Below are 23,336 nucleotides of genomic sequence, written 5' to 3'. Positions count from 1 at the left end.
TGAACTTTCTCTTCTTCATCTTGTCACAGGTTGGGAAAGAGCAAGTCAATGGCATGAAACTTTGAGGTGGAAATACCGTACCTTAAAAATCATATCCTCCAGGGAGTGGATGTCACATCCAGCTCCTCGGCTGGAGAGGCTCAACAAGAGGACTTCTGAGATTTCAGTTTGCGCCGAGACAATACGATCCGACAGGAAACAACACTGCGCCGAGACAACACGATCAGACAGGAAACAACATGCTACCAATATGGGTTCCTTGGCTGACAACAAAATGGTGTGAAATATCCAGACATAAACAGGTTTCTTCATGTATTACGGGCCACATTTAATTAGTCAGCAGAGATGTTCCCCCTGGTGCCTCTTCTTCCATTTGTACTATATTTCCTGTTCCTGTTCCTATCCCTTTGTTCCCATTTTTATGTATCTACATTTAAGAAAATTCATACATCCCCAGGTGGTAACTATCCAACTAAAGATTTTGATTCCAGTGGGCACAGCTATGATCATGTCATAGCCACACATTATGAAACTTCTCCCGTCATTGCCGATTCAATGAGAGGACTTTTGAGATTTCAGTAGACATTTCCCATACCTGACTCCAGGGATGCGAATGGGAACCAAGAGATTTTCCAAACTGGATTTGGGGGTTAAACAATTAGAGTCGATCTTATGGAACCCAATTCGAGAAGCCTAAACTAAATCCTTGTTATTAGAATAATGATCTCTTGGCTATGACCAACTCATATATTTATTGAAATAGTCAAAATTCAGTTGATATGTACATGGATGTCACATCTGCAAGACTAATTCCTCCTGCACCAACTTAGGACTTAGGAGGAAAAAACATAAGTAGCTTAGGAAGAACTTCGCCTCACTGGGTCCTTGTTCTCAACTTCGATAATGAACTGGATCATCGTGCCACGTCTCCAAAGTAAGCAGTGATTCCTTTGAATCTGTGCTGTACGTAGCTCTCTTCACTCTATAGAAAACTTGAATATTAAGGTCTCGTCCTAGGATGATAGCTGTAAAATGCTCGGAGTCATGAAAAATGCGACCAAAAGGAGAGGAGAACAGTATCATACCTCAAAATCCAGGGGAGGAGAAGACAACCACGAAAGTTCCTCTACTTGGCTTATGTCCACATTCCGTGGCAAGAACATGATGATATTAGGAGCTATTTTCTGAGCAGCTTGAAATATTGCATGCCTGCGTGCAAAACCATATATCAATAATACAATTGTTTTACTGTATCAGAGTTAATTTTGTTCATTCTCACCCGCAAAAAAAAAATTTTGTTCATTCTGATTTTATCTGAATGTAACAATAGGGGCTGTTTGGATGAGGGGTATGTTTCTTCAAGAGCTCTGGTATTTAGTTTGGATCAACTAAATATGAAAACTATCTACAGAAATATCCCTCATCCAACACCCCTAAGTACCACAAATGTACAAGAGTAATAATTCACCAGTCCAGTTTCACTTGGAATGTGCAAAGCTTCCATGACTAACAGCTACAAGGCTACAATTGTAGGCCAACGACTACAAAGCACTCCATCAGTATGCTCGCTTCAAAGAAGCATAAACTGTTTCAAACCTGTCTGTGTTTTTTATTCTAATTCATCATCTGGTGTAAGGACAATTTGGAAGATGGTGAGCAGCATACCCATCCTTTGGCTTCAGCATATCGAGGGTGTACACTGGTGTTTGATTATATGATGGCCCTCCCCATGGTGGTGAAAGGAACACCAAATCTGCCTGGTAAAGTAGTAGCAATCAGCAAACCATTCATTAAATGGCTACTCAACAATATGAAAATTATAACTGTCACTCAATCTCACTAGTTCATCTCAGATGATGTAGTTATCCCTCATGATGTTTTATGCCAATCTCATCATACTAAAGAGGAAGTACCATTTTGAAAATAGACTTCAAGAAAACAATTGACAAATTTAATACGGGGTACCTTGAGCAGTGTTGCTTGCTACAGGCGTTCAATTAAAATGGTTTGACAGGATAATGGGCATAACAAAGGGCCGGGTCAATATTGCACTGTATGGTGAACAATAGGTGTTACTATGCTGTCCAAGGCCTGAGACAGGAAGACCCTTTATATATGATACTTTTTGATTCATTTGCAGATGGACTGACAACAATGTAGGATAAAGATAAAAGCAATAATCTGTTCAAAACTTCAAATAAATAACCGAATAAGCAGATAGTCCTAAATGAGGCACTTAACTAAATATTCTGGATGTACTATTCGGTTATTAGCCAATGGTGTTGACATGACAAGGAATCTAAAGTTTATCTTGTACTGTTTTCAGAATATATTTGGCCTCAACATCAAACTAAAATAAACAGTTAAGTGATTTACATCACAAAATGGGTAGGACGTGCCTAGTTTTATCGAAACTCCTGTCAGCAATGTCAGGCTGGTGAAGGAGTACAGGTAGTAATAATAAAGTTCAGAAAACAAGGGGACTTGGGCAGTTGAAGTGTTTATAGATGAAATTAAATTAACAAGTAACTCACTACCAACAATTGTAGATTTAGGGGAAAAAATGGCTTTCTACAGATTCCGATATTGAGATCCCTGAATTTTTGTTCCACATAGTTATCGACTTCTCATGTAATTCATGCAGGTAGAATCCTGGTGTGACTCATGGCTTAATTGCGCAAAGAGAATTGATAACATCAGAAGTTACAGATAGGTTTGTGAATCTTTTTATTAACTGAGCATGCCATATCATAGTTGGAAGCATACACTGGTTTGGCTGGTTTCATATCATTTCTGGATTTCCCCCAACAGACAAGATCAAGGTATGTCCATTGATAAAATATTCACTGAACTACTAAATGTGGTCTTGTTCATCGTAAAACTGAACAAGCATACCTTCAAGTAAGGCGCGAGGTGGAAGAAATCGCCGACAACGAACTCGATCATGTCCTCCACGCCGTAGATCCTGGCGTTGTGCCTCGCCAGCTCCACCTTCCGGGGATCCATCTCCACCGCGACCACGTAGCAGCCCCTGCACGAGTACAAGATGCCGGCGACGTCTCATGTTAATAGTGCGGGAGCGGAGCAGGCGAGCGACCCGGAAACGGAAAGGGGCGGCGGGCACGCGCCTGGCGGCGAACTGGATGGAGTTGCCGCCGACCCCGGCGAAGGCGTCGAGGACGAGGCCTGCGGGCGCAGCTCGGGCGGCCTGCGCGGCGGCGATGGCCTCCGGGGTGGCGGAGTACCAGCCCTCGGCGTCCATCCGCACGCCGCGGTCGTACAGGGAGAAGAGGCTGTGGCGGTGGGCCCAGTACTTTCCCGCGACGGCCTCCGCGGCGGCATCAGCGGCGTGCTCCTCCTCCTCCTCCGGGCGCTTCGGCTCCTGCGGCGTCTCGGCCTCGTGGGGCGGCGGCGACGAGGGGGCTGGAGGTCGGGCCGCGCATTGCCGCCTGTCGGAGGTCGGGAGCGGCGGCGGCGAGGACGGGGAGACTGCGGCGAGGCCCCGGCGGCAGCGGCGGCGGCGGGTGGTTTTTCGGATGGTGGCGACCAGGCGGAGGAAGCGATGGGGCCCGTTCGGTAGGGCCCTCACGGCGTTGGCTCGCCAGCGAGCTACCTTCGGCGTGGCACTCGCTTTTGCCATCTCTCCGTTGGGCTTCTCGCGTGCTTGGCAGGTTAAGGGCATCTCCAGCCGTTGCCCCCCACGGGGCGTCTAAAAGCGCCGTCTGGGGATGAGCCGGCGCAAAAAATGGCCCTGGGACGAGTCGGTCCCCAGCCATCGGCCCCCAGGGCCGCCTCAGGCGCGTATTAAAAAAAAAAAGAACCGTTCGACGAAGTTATGATAAAAATTAGTTAAATTTTGGCCAAACATGGCAAATTTCGGCGAAATTCGGCCAAACATTACATTAACCTAATCTAAAAAAAAGAAAGGGGCTGAAGTCGTCGCCGCCATCGTCGTCGTCGGCCTTCTCCTCCTTGACGCGGGCGCCCCTGCTGGACCCTTGCCCGGCGTCGCCATGGCGGACTGGCGGCGGCGCGTCGTCGTCGTCGTCGCTGTCGCATAAGACGACGACCCCGCCTTCCTCGCGGCCGCGTCGGCGCTCCTCGAAGCGGCATAGGGTGGCGCACTGGCGCTCCTTCTCCTTCTCCCGGCGCGCCTTCTCCATCGCAATGGAGTCCTGGCGCGCTCATTCTAGGGCCGCGTCGTCGCCGTCGAACTCCGCCTTCACCGGCGCCAGTCCCGGCTCCGTCTTGACCGGCGCCAGCCCCGGCTCCGTCTTCACTGGCGGCCGTCCCGGCTCCGTCTTTGGCTTGACGAAGCGCGGAGGAGCCGACGAGGAGGAGGCGCGCCGGCCGCCCTTGTTGATGACGATGCCGGCGCTGCGAGTGCGCCGGCCGAGCGGCGTCTCCGCCGCGGGCTCGGCCTTGACGCCGAGCAGGGCCGGAGTGCCGGAGGAGTGCGATGAGGATCGGGAGGAGGAAGAGGAGGAGGAGGACCCGAACCTCCTTGGCGCCCATGGCCCGGCGCGTCGGTGCTGCGCCGGGGCGGCCATCCTCGCCGGGGGGTACGCCAACGGCGGGTCGTTGCTGCCTTCGAGGTACGTGAGCACGCCCTCGAGTGTGCGGCCGGGGACGCCCCACCAGAGGTGGCGCCCCTCGCTGTTCTGCCGGACGCCGACCACCAGCGCGCCGTTGGTGGACGCCAAGCGCTGCTGCTGGCGGCGCTCGAAATACGCCGCCCATGCCGCGTGGTTGTCGGCGGCGTACTGGGGGAGGAAGAGTTGGGCGTCGGTGAGGGACGCGCGCACGATCTCGACTTCCTCGGCGAAGTACTTCGGCTTCGCCACGGCGTCGGGCAACGGGGGAATGGGCACTCCCCCGGCGCTGAGTCTCCACCCCGTCGGCCCGGCGCGCATGTCCGGCAGCGCCGGAATGTTCGCCTGGAACAGGAGCCAGGACTCCTGTTCGCGGAGCGAACGACGGCCGAAGCCGTTGGCCGCCGCCTCGTCTCCGGGAAAGCGTTCTGCCATGGCGACAGCGGGGCTGGGCGGGCTCGGGAGAGATAGAGGGAGGGGCTGGGCGGCGGCGCTCGGGAGAGGTAGGGAGAGGGAGGGGCTGGACGGCGGCGAGGGGCGGGGCTGGTGTGGGCACAGGCGAGTGGAGGCCACCGGCTTTTATAGCCGCGTCGCGCCCGTGTGTACGCGTGCGAGGGAGGGGAGGCGTCGGCGCGCCGTCCCGTGACGCGCCGCCCGTGAGGAATCAATGGCAAGGCTGACCGCCGGTCAGCCTTGCCATTGATTCCCCGCGGGAACCGGGACCGTTGGGGGAAGACGAGGCGCCGAGTCGCTGACGCAGCTGGTCCGTGTCTTTTTCGCGCCAAAACAGCTCGCCCCGGCGCCCCCCAGCACGCCGGGTTCGGCCTGGGTCCGCCGACGCTGTTTTCGACCCAAGCCGGCGAAAATCGGGCTCCTGGAAACGCGACTGGACCGTTTTTTCGGCGCCGGCGCAAAAAAATCGCCTGGGAAGGCCTTCCTGAGGACGCGGCTGGAGATGCCCTAAGATCCTTCTTCCGACGGAACTCCTTCAGCTATTTCGCACGAACGGGAAGTAAACACACGACGAAATACAGACGGACTTCCCACACTGTTAAGTACTGCTGCTTCTGCGTTTCTTCAGTTTTTATTTACACTATTATCGACAGCATCACTGTTAAGTACTGTTCTACTTATAAAAAGTTACAGGGTAACATTGCGCTTTTCAACTGCAACCTTATCGACAGCATCACTGTGAACTACTTACTCCGTTACAGAATATCAGAAGTTCTAGGTTTAACCTTAAGTAAAACATCTTTTAACTTTGATCGAGAATTTATAGAAAAATGTATTAACATCTACCACATCAACCATATAGTACATGTTTTTGACGTTGATATATTTTTCTAAAATCTTTGTCAAGCTGAAAGACGTTTTGAACAAACTGATTAGTGAACACACACAAACAAGTTAATGTTACAATTGACAGTAGCATGAGCTCAAATGAGAGTGCAACGACAACATTACAGCACGGTCCCACACGAGTTCCACAAATGCGGCGAAAATCGAGAAATACAAGTTTTTTCACATCTTACAACTTCGACACACAACTGAAACTTTTTCTTTTTTTTCCCTGAGATGGAAACCAAGATGCATCTGATGCAATATATGGCTGAGTTCTTGGTTTACATGGCGACCGATATGGAATTGGTGCGGCAATCGGCTCCAGAGATCAACAACGGTGTTTTCGCTTTTCTTTTTCTAAGTTTCTACAGAAGATACACAGAGCTTCTTAGTTCGCAAGATAATAATGCTCATCACTGGAAACAAGATGGCCACAAACCACAAACTTCAGTGAAAGGTGAGAAACAGAGGGAGTGAACTCACTATACATGTAGACAGGGCTGTTGCTCCCCAAGAGAAGCAGGAATGCAATGCGAGCGCTGGGAAATTTGGCCACTGCAGGTATGAGATCTAGAGGTACTTGGACAGCCAAGGAAGATCTGGGGACTCCTTGAGTGCAAAGGTCACATCGTCGCTGCCAAACAACAAAATGAAAGGATTAGTATATGAGAAAAGAGGTTTAACCAGACAATAATACTAGCTTCCAACTGTCCTGTGGATCTAGGGTTTTGGTTCAGATGGGTAAAAGGGGAAAAGCCTCCTTATCCTTGTTCGATGCAAATTGGGTATCAAATTTTATCTGTGAATCAAAATTTTAACTAATCCCAGAACTATCAGAACCTGCTTCATTTCTTCGTATATCTGGCTGGTGGCCATAGCTTATGCATTGGGCTCTTGGCCCATCCGCGTAGCAAACTCATACTTATTAAAAATTAAATAGCTGCTGCGGCTCTTGGCCCATCCGCGTAGCAAACTCATACTTATTAAAAATTAAATAGCTGCTGCGGCTCTTGGCCCATCCGCGTAGCAAACTCATACTTATTAAAAATTAAATAGCTGCTGAGGAAGGATGTTGGTCTTCAGACTGTTCTGTAATGCCTGTTTGGAAGGGCAATGCAGTTTTTGCAAGCTAACCTTGGGTAGTTGAGCTGCAGCTTCTGCAACTTATGTTTGGTGCCTTCCTCGCAGAGAACGATCTTGCTCTCACCAAGCTTGCAACTGTAAGAGAAACTTAGAACAATTTGTTTCTAGACAACACTAAACTAGAACAGCATTTTGCATAGATAATAGAGAATTGAGCATTGGGGGCTAAGGGTTTTGCCTTTTTCAAATTGTAGATGAACCATAGGTAGGAAAATAATGAGAATGATGGAATGTATGCAGATAACATAGCTACGGTTAGGTAGTCTAATCCTACCATAGGATCATGGAAACATAATAAAAAAAATATGGCAACATTGATTCCTACCTATGCAACCTAAAAAGTATGTGATGAAAGCATTGTTTACTAAGTAGTTTCCATGTAACAAATTCTGTGCAAGTAACCTTTTTGTGTGGTGGAAATGAGTCCTACAACAAGCTAGGATCAGACAAGAGATGTAATCATTTCCCCAAAGAATTTGCAGCTGATTAAATTAAATGCGGTAATTGCCCAGCAGTAAGACCGACTAGACCGGCTTATACTTCTTTACTAAGAAAACAGCAAAATCAAGATTGTCATTATAAATTACTAACCATGATTGTCTTTCTTCAATACCTACATAAAGGGCCAAACAAAGCAAGGTAGAAAAACTGAAGTGCTTGAACGAAACAGAGCACCAGTGTGATTTTGTAGTGTTCACATGACCTTTAGCACTTTTCTTTTGCATTGTACAATCAACCTATCATATATCTTTCGCTTACACGGAATTTGGTGGCATATATTAGTAAAAGGAAACAAGAGTAGTTAGGTTGGGGGAAACACAAACATGCACTATACCCACCAGTGTGTGCCTACAACAACGATATCCCTGAAGTTCAAAGGAAATGGCATTTACAATCATGGCATGACTTCTCATGGAACAAGAAAATGACAACGGGACTACATTTGTAACAGTGCACCTAAGCAAAGGTAACAGCAGCACTATCCACGTCATACATGATGGCACGTGCACATGAACTCAAGGTAACCGTATGTAAAAGCAACTTTAGCACAGTTTCATGCAATGTGAATACCAAATACAGATTAAATCAGAATCACTTACCAGATTTTCAGGAGAGTGTCGTATCCGGGCAATAGTTCTCTGTTGACGTGGCACCAAGAGAAAACAGTCGCTGCCAGCTACAGGATAAAAAGATATTCCATGAGAATTCTTCTGGAATTCTTCAAATGCACATATAGCGTAGGCACTCTTTCTAGTTTCCCGGTGGGAATAACTTCCATAAGAGCAAGATTGTTTTAATTCAGTACCAAATGGACAGTAATGCCTAATACAGTGAAGGAACGCTCACACAATGAAACTTCTGTAGCAAGCATGAGACAAAAAAATTAAAGCCTCTAATTCAGATGGAAACTCAACCAAAGAAGAGATTGGAGAGAACTATTGGTTATATGGAGGAATAGTTTAATGAGAGAATGAATGACTACTGAGTAATTACTCGCATGGTTTTTTGTTGCAGACCAATATACTGATCCAGAAAATAATCAGAACTTGGAAGTCATCAAAACAACACAAATTTACTGCATTCATGAAAGATAGAGCTAAGGCAAGCCAGTATCCTCATTTGAATACGCCAGTATCCTCATTTGAATACAGGTATAAATCAATTAGAATATTGGAAACCACATAATGGTAACAGTTCCAACTTAAGGTTGTGGCAGCTAGCAGACACGAATTCGGGGATAACTTAGTTAGTGGTAAGCAAGCTGAGTTGCCTAAAATAGGTCCACAAGGTACTCCGAATAATTTTTTATGCAGCAAATTAGGTTGGCTAAATTCATCAGAAAATTCGACCTAAGGAAAAGAGTGGATCAAAGAAAAGCAGTTATAACTGCAAATTTTCTGCATGACTGCAATGCTAAAGACAAACACACAAATTAAAAAAAGTTGTGCTCACCTTATCAAACAATACTTCACCTAGGCCACTTCTGTATAATTCGTGGACCATAGCAGCCAGTATAACTTTTCCAAATTTTGGGCAATTCTTCATTACCTGTAGTGTAAGTGAGGAGAAGTTGGTAATGTAATGTTGGACGCGGCTAGTATTACTATTTGATCTGATTACATAAGTCAAGTACATGTGGTTACCGTAACTGAGCAAACTGTATACTACATAGCAAAGCTAACACAAAGTATGAGTTCAGATAAGAAGCAACCATTATCTCCACTTACTTGAATATGTGGTGCCTGAAAGACTTCTTGAATAGCGTCTTCTATGTCACCCATGCAAACAAAACCATTTCCTACAAGTATTGGACAAATGTTCAGTGGGCTATATATAGTTAAGAGCTTAGCATAAACCCCAAGTACCCTTGAATGAATAGGTTATTTACAATTGTAGTACAAATGTGGAGGGTTACCTGTATTTGCAGAAGAGGGAGTCTGTTCAACCTGTTGAAATTGTTTAACACGGTAGTCTGCAAACTCTGCTGCGCGTCTACAAATTTCTAAGGCCCGCCTAGCATCACCGGACATAGCAGCTACCTGCGGGAAAAAGTAATCTACTCAGATGAATGAACATGTATGTTAACAGAACACTTGCATGGTTTGACCTCATTTCACAGAACAGAAAAGCTAATTAGCTGGGAGATATGGATAAACAATTGTTTATTTTAATTCAATCTTTTTGCTCCAAAAAATCAACATCTTTCCTTGTGCTATGGAATGATGAAACTCAATGGTACAAGCAAATGTCATGCTGAATGCAGTAGCAATTGACAACTAATACTCAATGGCACCACACCGCACTGCTGAAACTCTGTTTATTCCACTGGCTCCCAGCTGTGTTGAACAGATTATGAGATGTTTCGTATCAAACTACTCAAGAAGGGAAGAGTGCAAAAATGATCAAAGCATGATTCACTCCACTGGTTCATGGGACTCTGTCTTACTTAAGTATTTATTATGAAACAACATGGAGGGTCTCCACGCAAGTAGGAGAAATTAACCTTTAAGTCAAGGACCTAGTGTTTAAATAGTTTCTGACCAAAACTCAGATTAGATGACAGAAGAACAATCATGGACAAGAAGATACAAGTATATAACAGTAAATGTGTACACATGATACTGTGATCCAAAGTTCCAAACCTTTCTAGAAGCAAACTCAATAGCTTGATCTTCAAAGGCATTGATACCCTTAAGACGGCTTGTTATGATTTCCTGCAGTTGCCGATAATTATAGGGGCCAAAACACAGCCGTTGAATACCCATCCTACTTGAGATACGAGGCAACAGTTTTTCTGGAAGATCCATTGTATTTGCTATACCTGCATTCAGTAACAACACACCAAAGAATAAATAATAGGCTAGAGATCAAAATCACAAACCAAGAAAGAGTTATAGGTACCTATAATAACTAGGTTTGAATTTGGCTTGGTGGGCCAATCAAGAATGTTATACAGCACCTGATAGAAAGATTAATCCAAATGTCAATGAACATGAATATATATCATACAGCAATCAGAAGACTAAATGATGGCAATGTTGGGCATTTTCTCAAAAATAAACTAAAAATTTGTACAGATATTTAATTACATTCAGTTAGATTAATTACCGACTGATTTCTTGTCAAAAGGAGATCAAGCTCGTCGATGAGCAAAACAATTGGCTGGTTTGCTTGCTTTCCAATTTTCTTGCCATCTGAAAAGTGCTCTGTTAAATAATGAAGAGCTTTTTTCCATCCCACCCTATGCCCACTCAATTGTTCATATATAACCTGCATATTCAATGAAGTGGACCTGTTATAAGTCTATGTTGACTGATAAGGGAATGCATATGCTATGCTTGAGTATGAATTTGCCATTTCTTAACCAACTTAGAAGTTTGTATTGTATACCTTGTAGATGTTCTCTGGAGAAGCTAATTTGAGACCATTGATTTCTATAAAACAATAGGGCCTCAGAGCTCCAGAATCAAATTCAGATCTCAACTTCCTCATGACTGCAAGTACACTCATAGTCTGCCAGTCAACAAAGCAGGTGCAGAAAATGCAGTTTAGCATTCAGCCACAGTAGAAGAAATCAATCCACCATGACGGCCATGAAATAAGGTCGGTTACCTTGCCAGTACCAGGCACACCATGAATGTAAAGGCAGCGTCCTAGACAATGGTCATTGCAAATTGCATCCTTCACAAATGTAGAGATCTCCTCCATTTCTCTGGCACAAGACTTCTACTCAGTAACAGTTTGCATAAGAAGCTGATGAAACATGCAACAAACATGAATAGACATACTTATCCCTGCAAGGCAATGACTTGGGAAGAGTAGCCAATAACAGGGTCGCCTTCGCCTTCTCCAGAGCAGTCTTTTGATGACACCGAACATGCTCAGGTATTTTTCGGATCCCAATCTTTTGCAGGCCATATATCCTCCCTTCCCATGAATTCTACAAACAAACAGGCATTTCAGTAAAGCGATGCAAAACTGTAGAGGGAAAGGGAGGACGAGTTAGTACAGCAGCCAAAATTTTCTCATTAGATTGGTTCTTTCTGGCTGAGCAACGTGCAGCCGGTTCATCCTCCTCATCGTATTCTGAATCTTCATCGGTATCACTGTTATAATCATTAGCAGCATTGTAAGGCTCGTCACTGGGATCTTCTTTTGTCTACATAATAGAGCAAGGACAAGATTATTCACTATACCACAATGATGATCCAGATTTCTATGAAGAGAGCTTCACAGCTTTGAAGTTTCACAAGATGTACCTCAGGTTCATCATCAATATCTGCCAGACGCTTAAAATTATGCCAATGTACATCATACTCGTATTCACAATAAAATACATCATCTCCGTCATTAGTGGCATCCCTATACTCTTTGGGGCTCATGACAAAACAATGTCTAACGATACTTTCCATCTGTAAAAGCCACAAGAAGAAAGCAAGTACAATCAATAAACATGGAAAATTTTGAGGAACCAAACATAGACAGGGAAAACACTAATCACCTCAATGTCTCCAAGAGCATTAGTACGATAGAGCTCTCTCCGCAAATTATGTGGCTGCCTTCCTGCTGCGGTCTCTTCAGGGATAGTGTACCACCTCACCTTTGCCCAGAATGCTCCATCTGGCTCCCTCCTTAAACTGTTACACGTTATTGCTATTTAGTAAATATCATTCTAACAAGAAGCATGTCTGAAAGCATATTCCCGCCTTCTTCTACCATCCCAAAACATCATTGTAGATTGAACTATTGTTTTGACGGAAGGAGGGGTCAGACCCATAACAAAACAATGTCTTACACCTAACTCGAATAAAAACTCCACAGCTAAAGTTAAGTCTATGCACCATCGCCTAGCACTTGGAAGGGATGTTCTACAGTTCCTATTCTCAGCAAATATACCAGTCAGACACACTATTCCACATCCATTTATCAGAAAACACATCAGTAGCCATCAGCCCATCACTACAGCAAACTGCCAACACGGTTCCAATTTCGCAAACTTTTCCAAATGTGACCAATTATAGCTAATTACCACGTGAATAAGGAAACCAATTCACAAAAGTTTCGCAACACAAACCTAAAAAAAAATTGGAGCGCCACTAACCTCTCAATGCGTGCAGCCCATAAATCGCTGTCGAGAAGCTTCTCCTTGGCAGTCCTCTTGATCTTCTTCCCGACAGGCGGCTTGGGCCTGTCGATCACCTTCCCTGCACGCTCTGCCTCGCAGTAGGGGCACGCCCAGTCCCCCTCCGGCACGCGGCGCAGCGGCGGGCGCACGCAGCGCAGGTGGAAGCCACCGAGGCAGGCGTCGCACTCCACCATGACCCCGCCGCCGGCGCGGAAGCAGACGCGGCAGTCCTCCGGCTCCTCGGGGTCCTCGGCGTCCGACTCGGCGCCCTCCAGCCGCTTGACGTACACGTCGTCCCCGGCAGCGAACTCCCCGCCGTCGTACACCACCTTGCGGTAGAAGGCCCGCTTCGCCGGCGCCCGCCGCTGCCGCTTGGGCTTGGGCTCGGCCCGGGCCGGGGTCTTGGGCGACGGCGACGGCGCGGCCCGCTTCCGCTTGAGGGTGGGCGCGGGCGCGGGCTTGGCGGGCGTCTCGAAGAGGGCGGCCTCGGAGAGGTCCTTGGTGGGGGTGTCGAGGAGGCGGCGCGACCTGCGGACGGCGGAGGGCGTCGCCGGAGACGCGGGCGGCGCGTAGGGCACGGGCTTGGACTTCCGCCGGGGCGTGGGCGTGGGCGCCGGCTTGGACGGGGTGGAGAAGTCCATCTGGGCGGCGGCGGCGGCGGCGGCCTTGGACGGGGAGGGTCCGGGCTTGGATTTGGATTTGGATTTGGTGGGGGTGGCGGAGAGATCCATTTCGCCGGAGGGGAGGGGAGGCAACGGTAACACTGGCTATTTGTAGATTTGAAACAGAGGGGAGGGGGTTAGGGTTTGGCGGTGTTGGGGGGAATGAGATCGGCCTGATCGGGGTCTCTGTCTGTCAGAGGAGCCGCGGTGGTGAAGGGACCCGTGTACAGCAGAAACATTCGGTTCGGTCGATCACGAGTCGTGGGGGCGGAGGAGGGGCGCCGCCGTGCCTGGAACCTGGATCCTGGGAGGCAGCGAGGCTCTCGCGCTCGCGCTCGCGCAGACGGTCGGTCGGCAGCCGGTGAGAGGGCGAGGAAAGAGATGGCGAAGGTGCCAGGCGCCGGCGGCCGTCGGGGTGCGGGAGAAGATGCGGTGGGGGCAGCTGCGTTGCGTAGAGTTTTTTTTTAATGTTTCTTTATCACAAATTCCGAAAATATATGCCCTAATAATTTGGAAGAAAAACCAAAACTATGACCCTGTCGGCCTCGGCCGAAGAGCCCGTCTTCGGTCACGCTTAGGATGGGAGGGAGAGGAAGGGAGGCGGGACAACGGTAACACTGTATGTATTTCTCTACCCCGTCGGCCTCACTTCACTGTTCCTCACGCCAGCGTAGGCGTTCGCGCACCGTCAAAGACGCTCTTTCCAACCGTACCTGGATTCTTGACATCCACGGGGCCCTTGGACCGGCCGCCCTAGTTGAACATGTCGATGTATGGCGGCTTCTTCAGCACGTGACTCTCTCGGACCAGCCACACTCCCTTCTATGGCGTTGGACGAGCTCCGGCAATTATACCGCGGCTTCCTGCTAGAATGCCCTCTTTCCGGGCAGCACTACCTCATCCTTCTGGAGGATCATCTGGAAGAGCTGGGGCCCCCTAACCGTCAAGTTCTTTCTTTGGCTTGCAGTCCAATACCGATATTGGACCGCCGATCCGCTTGCTCGCCATGGCCTCCCTCACAACCAGGTCTGCGTTATGTGCGATCAGGAGCCGGAAACTCTTGATCATCTCCGGGTCGGTTGTGTCTTCGCTCGTGTGATTTGGCACGAGGTGTTGTCTTGGTGCTGCATCACCACTCAACCCCCTGATGGCACCGTTGGCTTCTTTGACTGGCTCTTATCGGCGCGGGAATCCTCTCCCGTGGCCTTGCGCAAAGGCCTGGCCTCACTGGCTATTCTCACAGCATGGTTCATATGGAAGCACCGGAATGCTGCCATTTTTTGATGGCCTGCAGCCCTTCTCGACGCACTTACTAGTCACCATCCAGGATGAAGCGCGCTTGTGGTAGTTGCCGGCGCGAAGGGATTGTACTTGGGGCTGGGCACCCCCACTTCTCCTACCCTCCTTGTACTCCTCTACGCCTTAGTGTCTACGTAGTCGGGTACAATCCTTGTAACTCTCACTCTCTATCAATGAAAAGAGTTGCTGATTGCTTGGCAAATTATAGTCATGTAGAGTGTACCACGGCTGTGTGGATGCATCTAGGACCACCATGTGTCGCGGATCTTTTGCCTCTCAACTATAACTCTATCAATTTGGAATAAAACTCCTTTTTCATCGAAAAAAGATCTAACTGAACAACGCTAACTTTTTGATCGCCGGCACTCTCCAGCAACCAAAAATCAGCTGAAAGATGGAAGTGTGCATACAAAGTGCAATGACTCTATTTTGCAAAAAAGAAGAGTGCAACGACTCTTTGGTACTCTTGTTTTTAAAAAAGAATCGACAGTTGCTGGCTTATATATTGATAGATAGGTAGCAATATATACATGGCTCATTTGCACGAGGCAATGAAAGAGAAGGAAGAAAGGAGAAAGAAGAAGAAGAAAAAAAACCAGATAAACCCTATATTATAGTTACAATTTCACAAAGGATCCCCGAACGGCTGCTGCATGCATGTGCTCTAACAATGTGGCATGCCATGTCCACCCGCCAAAAAAAAACACAATGTGCCATGTCTAGATCGATCTAAGGATAGAAAGGTTTATGTTGTCTACATTGGAGATTTTCTTTCCCAGAAAAGGCGGTTGTTTTTTTCCAACCATAGATCCCCCATAGTCAAGATCATCAACGATATGATTCTTCTTGAGATAGCTATAGTCGGTGTCGCCGAGACGATCGCATCCCACTGTCCAACATCGATGTCAAAACATATGTGTAGGTGTCTCCAAGTTTCTGATGCATAAGAGCACCGACAGCCGGGCACCCCAAATCCGTCTTAAACGCCCAAACAGTCGGCCTGGTCATTAATCGGTGAAAAAAATCAACACACCTGGGCGCCTCAAACTGGCATTAAACGCGCGGGATGTCTAGCGTCTCTCATATCCAGCCCAAATGTAGGACAAATATGGGGCGGCCCGGGCATGTCTGGCACATCAGCTTGGCCGACCCCGACCCCACTCCGCCCCTACAAAATTGCTAATCAAAAAACCCTAGCCCAGTTCACTCTACTCTCGCTCCGTCTCTTCTTCTCCCACTACTCCGATTTCTCCAATTCTGATCCATTCTGACGACTCGAGCGACCATGTCGAGCGCCGGCATCCGCTTCGACTCCGACCTCGATGTCAACGAGGAGCTGGCCCTCCGCATTTCACGCGAAGGTTGTGTAGTCCGCGCCTCCCCCACGCCGTCCCCTGCCCCCGCTGGCCGCTACTCCGCAATGGTAGCGGTGGGTACTTGTGCCCGCCGCGCTGGCTCGTCGCAAGAGGCAGCGGGCATGGGAGAGGGACACGGCGGAGCAATCCGCGTCGCCTCCGTGGGTTGCCAAAGGAGCCCAACGAGGACGAGCGGCTCCTTGCTTGGGTCTACTGCCGGTCGCTTCTGACGGCGGAGACGAACACTCGGCGGCTCTGTCAGACGAACACTAAGGCGCTCCAGCTTGCATTGAGCAGTCGAAGGGCAAGGTGGCGGAGGCAGCGGCTCGGGCGGCGAAGCTCAAGCGGTAGCAGGACGGGGCCATCTGGCGGCTCAAAGTGCTCATCGCCCTCTCTGACTCCTTGTCCAACGACCACAACGCCTCCGACGACGATTTGGATGATCCACCACCAGGCGCCGACGCCTACAGTTGCGTCGTCGACCGGAAGGGCAAAGGGCCGGCTAGGAAGTGGTGAAGATCCACCGTCTTCACATTAATTTCAAGTTTTTAGTAATTTAGTTTAAGCTTGTCCATCGTCTATGTGCATTATGTAAACTTTGGTGATCTTTTGCAGATCCGTTGGTGATCTTTTGATGAACGGATTGTGCATTTCTATGTCCGATTCTATGTACATTGCACGATCTGCATAGTTTTATCCATGTTGCATGGTTTAGTATGGATATAAGGGATCCAATATGAGATACACGGATATGAACGACACGAGTTAAGAATGGACCGGTCAGTGCCCATGGACTCGCCCGGACGCTTCGGCGGATGTTTGAGGGCCCGGATTTGATGACCGCGTATATATAGATAGGCAAAAATATCCATTTGGCCATCCCCATCGAAGCAGCCGATTGGCGCACTAGATGCGGTCTTCAAGCACTAGACAACTGAAGACTTGCATCATGCCAGCGCCCAGGCCTTCTAGAAAATTTTATGGAGGCTGCTGGACTGCGATAGGAAGTTGAAGCCGAAGCCGTAGTCTTCCAGATAATCTCATTGTCTTCGTCAGGTTTGAGTTTGATGTTTACAGCATGAAGCAGGTTCCAAATACGGAGGTACTCAGATGTGTGTCTCATAGTGAGGATGCCTTCTAATGTCGGCAATCCACATGTTGTTCTGTAGTGCATCCTTCATGGACCCTTCCTCTTGGAGCATCTCCAGCCGTCGCCATTTGGAGGCAAACCGGCGTTAAAATCGGCCTGATGGTGATCGGGTTCCTAGCCGACGCCCCCAAGGTCGGCCTAGACATCTGTTTTAAACATTTTTTAACATTTATTTGACTAAAATTCAGCGAACGGAACAAATATTTGACGAAACAGTACATTACTTCGGCGAACTGAAATCGTTTTTTACATAGATAACAAAACACTTAGAAAAAAACAAAGAGGCCGCGACTACAGGCCGAATAACACGCTTAGAGAGGCGAAGTCGCCGTCGCGCAGCTGCCGTTGCCCTCGTCGTCCTTCTCCTCCTTCACGCGGTCGTCCCTGCTGGACCCCTGGCCGGGGTCGCCCTGACGAACCGGTGGCGGCGCATCATCGTCGCTGTCATTGTTGAGGACGACGATGCCTCCCTCGTCGCGGCCACGGTGCCGAGCGGCGAACTGCTCAAAGGCGCGACACTGGCGCTCCAGCTCCGTTCGCGCCCACTTCAAGGCTGCCGCGTCGTCGAGCCCTGGCTCCGTCTTCACACCGGCACGCCCTGGCTCCGTCTTCGGCTTGACGAAGCGGGGAGGGGCCGAGGAGGAGGCGCACCCGCCTTCGTTGATGACGATGCCGGCACTGCGGATGCGCCGGCCGAGCGGCGTGTCCGCGGCCTCCGCGGGCTCGGCCTTGACGTCGAACAACACCAACGGCCCGGAGGAGTGGGAGGAGGAGCGGGAGGAGGAAGAAGAGGAGCCGGCCCTCCTCGGCATCCATTGGGCGCCGCTCCGGCGGGGGACCGGGGCGGTAGGGTACGTCATCGGTGGGTGTCGTGGATCTAAGACTAACTGTAGAATGGGGGTAGGTATGAGGAGGCAAGATCCTAGCTATGACGAAGTTGTACACACGAGTTTTACGAGTTCAGGCCCTTCGCGGAGGAAGTAACAGCCCTACGTCTCGGTGCCCGGAGACGGTCGACTGGATTATGTATGTGTGTGTTTTCAGGGGGTGCGAACCCTTGTGCCAGTGGAGGGGGTGGCTTATATAGAGTGCGTCAGGACCCCAGCCAGCCCACGTTACAAAGGGTTTAAAGTACATTAAGAAGGAGGCGTTACTGCTAACGCTAGCAATTAAGTGATATAAATGCCTATTAAGTCTATGAAGTAAACGTCCGACCGTTGCTGTGCAGAGTGACTTTAGGCCTTTTGCCGTCGAGTGATAATTGCTACGGTTGAGTGACTTTGGATCTTCCGAGTGGAATGACTTGTAGTCGAGTTGATGACGCTATCCCTTGAACGTTTCTGGTTTTAAGATGGTGTCCTAGGGGAGGGTGTCTAGGTCAGGCCTATGACCCTACCCTAGGTACATAGCTTCATCATTAGCCCCCGAATGGTTCAGGGTTTGAGTGGAGAAGGAGTTGAGAACACATCCGGTTCAATTTTCGCGCTTCGGAAGCGCCTTATGGGGACCAAATGAACAACCATGATGACTTCAACTTCTTTTTTAGTCGCCTTGATCCATTCTTGGTTCTGCCGAGTGAACTTTACTGTGATGTTTTGAGTATTGATATGAAAGAAATCTTCCGTCTGACAGGTTGCCCTGCTGCTTGCGGATATCATGGGATTCATATTTTGGGGAAGCGTGCGGGACGGAGGAGGCCGCAGTAATCGGATGAGATTAGGCAAGCCGCCTCGATCACCGCACCACCTTTTTCGCCACGTACCTCGCGCGCGACTGTTACGGGATTTGATAGGATCGTCCAGACTCACAGGTCAGCCACTCGGAAGCGGCCTCATATAAGGTGCCAGATTGGGGTTTTGTGCACAGCGCGTCCCCATTCTCCTCGTTTCTCCTCCGCTCTCTCCGCCATACCCACCTCTACTCCCGGCGTCGCTTCTCTGTTCGAGTTTCGCCCGCGGCCATGGGAAAGGAGAAGACGGTGGCTCTGGAGAGCGCGGTGAAGGCGAAGGGGAAGAAGTCCAGCCAGGGCGGATCTTTGTCGAGGTCTGGCCTGCCGCGCGGCTGGATCCAGGGCGATTGGATTCGGTCGATGATAAGTCAGGACGACATCGACGATCTGGTCGAGGGGGGCTGATTCCCCACGAATCGGGGCGGCTCTCGGAAGGCGAGACCAAACCACATCCGCGAGAGGGTGAGTGCGTTCTCCTCGCCACCCATGTTGACCGTGGATTTTCTTTGCCTCCCCATCCTTTTTTTCGGGGATTCTTGAACTTCTTTGGAGCACAACTCCACCACTTTACTCCCAACACCATCGTATATCTCACTGCCTATGTGTCCATGTGCGGGAACTTCTTAGGTTGTAGGCCACACTGGGGTCTTTTCAAGCACATTTTCACGTGTCGTTCCCAGTCGGTCAAGAAGGCCAACCCGAGTGACGAGAGGACGCACGTGATTCAGATGTGTGGGGGTCTTGGGATTCAAATGAGAGGTAAAAGCACTTTCCCAGCCATGATCCTTCCCGAGTCGGTCCGAGGATGGCAGTCGACCTGGTTTTATTGCAAAGACCAGCCGACTCCAGGTCAGTCGACCGACCTTCCTGCTTTCTCCATGGCTCGGGTCGAGAAGCCCTCCGCCTTGAAAGTGATCCCAGAGGAGAAGGCGCGGGTGAAGGTGTTGGTCGAGTGGGTGGTCTAGCTCGTCCGGGACGGCATGGCCGATATGGATCTGTTGGAGGTTTTCCTTAAACAACACATCCAGCCGCTCCAAGCCCGTGACCATCCGATGTGGATGTACTCGGGTATTTAGGATTCCACTCGGATCCACCCAGAGGAGGTCGGCGAGGACACGGTGGAGAAGTGGCTGAAAGGCATCACTAGCAACAAGGATAACCCAAGGGGGTCCAGGAGAGTCCCTCCATTCGACAATTCGCGCTAGCCAGACTAGGTTCGACTCTGGATTGCCGAGTGTTCTCTTGATTCATCATGTAATCGCTTGTTGACAACTGACTGATTTTTTGCTTCGCTTGTTATCTTTCAGGCCCTTACTGAGATGTACTCGATGCCCAACGAGGAGCAGGATCTGGAGGGGGAGGCGAGCAGGGGCGAGAGCGGCGAGTGGCACTTTGACGAAGAGGAGGACGAGGATAGTGACGATCCAAGTGATGAAGAAGAGGTCGACTCACCTCCTCGTAGGGAAAAAAGATCCAAGCACATTCACGACCCCGCAAGCATCCACGACAAAGCGACCGCGCCGACTGGACAGTCGTTGAAGCGCCCTCAGACGTCTTCTCCAGTGCCGACTGAGAGGACACCGAAGCAACTGAAAGCTGCATCGTCTCCAGTGCCGACTGATAAGGTGCCGAAACAACTGAAGGCCGTGTCATCCAAACCGCCGAAGGCTTTTCCCAAGATCAAAGTGGCCATTCCTACTGTCTCTGGGTAATAATCAGACCCGATTCTTTGGTTGACTCGGTGCGATAGACGTGACTGACTGAATATTGAAATTTGCAGAGTTGCTACCTCCGGGACTTCCACCCACAAGTACGAAGATGAAGAGATGGAAGATGCAGTCACCTCCAACCCAGGTACAACTCTCGTAATCCTGTCCTTGGTTACTTGGTCGATTAAATTTTGACGACTGATCTGGGGTCGACTGATCTCTTTGCAGTCCATCCCAATATCATTGAGCTTCCAGATGATGACGAGGACGTGCCGCTGAGGCCCAGGAGGAACAAGAAGATGTCAGCTGGCAAGACATCCCAATCGGAACCGGCGGCAGAGCCAGTAGTTCAACAACTTGAAGATGTGAGCAGGGTTTCTATTACTTTTGCTGATCCAGTGTCGAGTGTACGCTCCACATCGTCGACTGTGCCAATGCTTGCTTCAACCGTGCAACTTCATACCTCAGAACTTCAAGCTATTGTGTCTGGACTGTCAGTCCCATCCTTCACCACTCATCACGTTCCAGAAAGCCAGGCGGACGCAGCTGCGGAAGCCATTCGCCAGGCTGGCATAATGATGGAGCGGGTGAAGGTGGTGCACAAAAATAGTTAGGCTGCTTACGACGTCAACGCGGCCCTTCGAGCCAATGTCCAAGTAAGTTGGCTTCTGGCTGAACTTGTTCTGTTAGGATATGCTACCTGAATACTTTTCTCCGTGTAATCTCTTGTTGTCCTGCACTTCGCATCTGCACACCCACTGGGTGTTTTGTCATCTTTGTTGTTTTCACTCTTCCACTCGGTCTAGGCGGACCGTGTCGAGTGGAATCTAAACCAGTGGGGGCACGCTAAGTGCACCCACCGGGTGTAGTCCCCGAGACCGCAGTCGACTGCTGGCAGTCGGTTGGGGTCTGAGTATTTCTTTCTCTTTTTTTATTCTTCTTCCACTCGGTTTAGGCGGACCGTGTCGAGTGGAGTCTGAACCAGTGGGGGCACGCTAAGTGCACCCACTGGGTGTAGTCCCCGAGACTGCTATAGAATGTTTGATTCTGCAGTAGTCTTTAAAGTTTTATTCACTTGGAAGTAAATAATCGTTGATCTTGTCCACTGACATGTCTTTTACTCATTGTAGAAATCATGTGCGCTTATCTCCAAATTCGCTGAATTCGAGGAAAAGCAAAGGCAACTCAACCTTGACTTGGAGCTGGCCCAACAGAACTTAAAAAAGGCTCAAGATGAAGTTGCTGGTACGGAAGGTAACGGCCTGTCGACTGCTTATCTCGACCATCCTTCAAGTTATCCCTTCGTTCTTCTGTTTGACCCAAATGTGTGTTTTGCAGAGAAAATGAGGCTGGCTCTGGCGAAGAAGGACCTCGACCTTGCAGCTGCGCAAAAGGAGGCTCAGGAGAAGACTGGCCTTGCTGACAAAAAGCTGGCTTCAGTCGGAGCGCTAGAGGAGGAAATAACCAAGCTGAAGTCGTCTCTTACTGAATCCAACCGAGAGGCGACTCGTCTGAAGAAGGATAAGGTGACTCTGAACGAGCAGCTGGAAAGCATGTCTCGTAGGAGAAACGACTTGGAAGCTTATCTGAAAGCCCTCGCCAAGAAGCTCTTCCTTATGCTCGAAGGTACCCCTTTTTTATCCGACTGTTTTACTGTTTGCAAGTCACTGCGGATCAGTCGGATCATTAACTCCTTGAATCTGTAGAATTCTGCCAAAACTTTGAAGAGGAAACTGGACGAATCGAGACGGTCTTGGATCCCATCCTTTCTCCAGTCAGCGATGAGGCTGCCATGAATGTGCTTCGACTGGAATCTCGTGTTGCTAGCGTTACCAGTTATCTTGCTCGCTTGAAGGTGGCGACGTCGTGCATTGATACATCACTCTGGCCAAGGGCAACACTTCAGAATGATCTCGAGTCTCTGATGACTCGACTCAATGAGGTTCCTGGTCGAGTGCAGGAATGGAAGAAGTCTTCTGCCCGATGCGGTGCTGACGTGGTTGTGTCGCTGGTTAGGGTCCACTGCAAAGAAGCTCGAGAAGAGAAGCTGGCGGCGATCAAGGTTGCTAACACCAAAAGACACGACTTCCAATCCTTCATGGAGACTTTCATTGCTACTGTCACTCGAATCGCTGAGGGATCGATCTGGACGTGTTCGTCGAGCCTGCAAGCCCTCCTCCTGCGGAGTGAATAAACTTGATACCTCGCCTTAAATTTTCCTCGGAATGCCGAGTGATTTTGTAACCGTTAAACTCCTTCGGGCCTGATGCCCGAGTACTTTTATCTTCGTCCTGAAACTTTTAATATTCTATTCGAACTTGGTTTATCTTCAGCATGTGCTTGTGTTTGCCTTCGAGTGAAACTTGTTCTTCACTCGGAATATTCTTTAAACTTGAGATGCAATTCTGAGGAAGATATCCCAATCGACCTGCACCTCGTCGTCCTTGCGGATGAGAATGGAGCGCACGTTGTACTTGTGGTGCAGCTCCGAAGAGAGGGTTGCAGTCGACCTGCACCTCGTCGTCCTTGCAGATAGGGATGGAGCGCACGTTGTACATGTGGCGCAGCTCCGAGGAGAGGGTTGTAGTCGACCTGCACCTCGTCGTCCTTGCGGATAGGGATGGAGCGCACGATGTACTTGTCAGGCAGCTCCGAAGAGAGGGTTACAGTCGACCAGCTCCTCGTCGTCCTTGCGGATAGGGGTGTTTTTCAAACTTGGGTGAGTACTGG

The 23,336-nt window shown here is 49.4% G+C and overlaps 2 protein-coding genes and 1 non-coding gene across 3 annotated transcripts; all 3 read right to left on the bottom strand.

Annotated features, from left to right (window-relative positions):
* Positions 1-102: 102 nt before the first annotated feature.
* LOC119330217 (trimethylguanosine synthase-like) lies at positions 103-3,374 on the bottom strand. Its single transcript, XM_037603334.1, has 6 exons — positions 3,129-3,374; positions 2,896-3,031; positions 1,666-1,757; positions 1,086-1,209; positions 879-982; positions 103-204 (listed from the first exon to the last, which is right to left on the bottom strand). Exons 1-5 carry the CDS (start codon positions 3,260-3,262, stop codon positions 914-916), a joined length of 555 nt encoding a protein of 184 aa, XP_037459231.1. The 5' UTR covers positions 3,263-3,374; the 3' UTR covers positions 103-204; positions 879-913.
* Positions 3,375-5,958: 2,584 nt separating this feature from the next.
* Positions 5,959-13,638, bottom strand: LOC119329674 (origin of replication complex subunit 1-like). Its single transcript, XM_037602738.1, has 17 exons — positions 12,679-13,638; positions 12,079-12,214; positions 11,837-11,989; positions 11,587-11,736; positions 11,366-11,517; positions 11,190-11,289; positions 10,968-11,090; positions 10,686-10,847; positions 10,479-10,536; positions 10,220-10,398; positions 9,493-9,616; positions 9,305-9,375; positions 9,030-9,125; positions 8,177-8,253; positions 7,068-7,151; positions 6,417-6,567; positions 5,959-6,298 (listed from the first exon to the last, which is right to left on the bottom strand). The coding sequence occupies exons 1-16, from the start codon at positions 13,431-13,433 to the stop codon at positions 6,504-6,506; spliced, it is 2,484 nt and encodes an 827-aa protein (XP_037458635.1). The 5' UTR covers positions 13,434-13,638; the 3' UTR covers positions 5,959-6,298; positions 6,417-6,503.
* Positions 11,852-11,929, bottom strand: LOC119334924. Its single transcript, XR_005161627.1, has one exon. It is a non-coding gene; the product is annotated as a small nucleolar RNA snoR28 (small nucleolar RNA).
* Positions 13,639-23,336: the final 9,698 nt, after the last annotated feature.

This window comes from Triticum dicoccoides, chromosome 7A (assembly GCF_002162155.2).
Source record: "Triticum dicoccoides isolate Atlit2015 ecotype Zavitan chromosome 7A, WEW_v2.0, whole genome shotgun sequence".
NCBI classification, from domain to species: domain Eukaryota; kingdom Viridiplantae; phylum Streptophyta; class Magnoliopsida; order Poales; family Poaceae; genus Triticum; species Triticum dicoccoides.
Note: the sequence above shows the minus strand (reverse complement) of the source record. Positions and strands in the feature narration are given on the sequence as shown.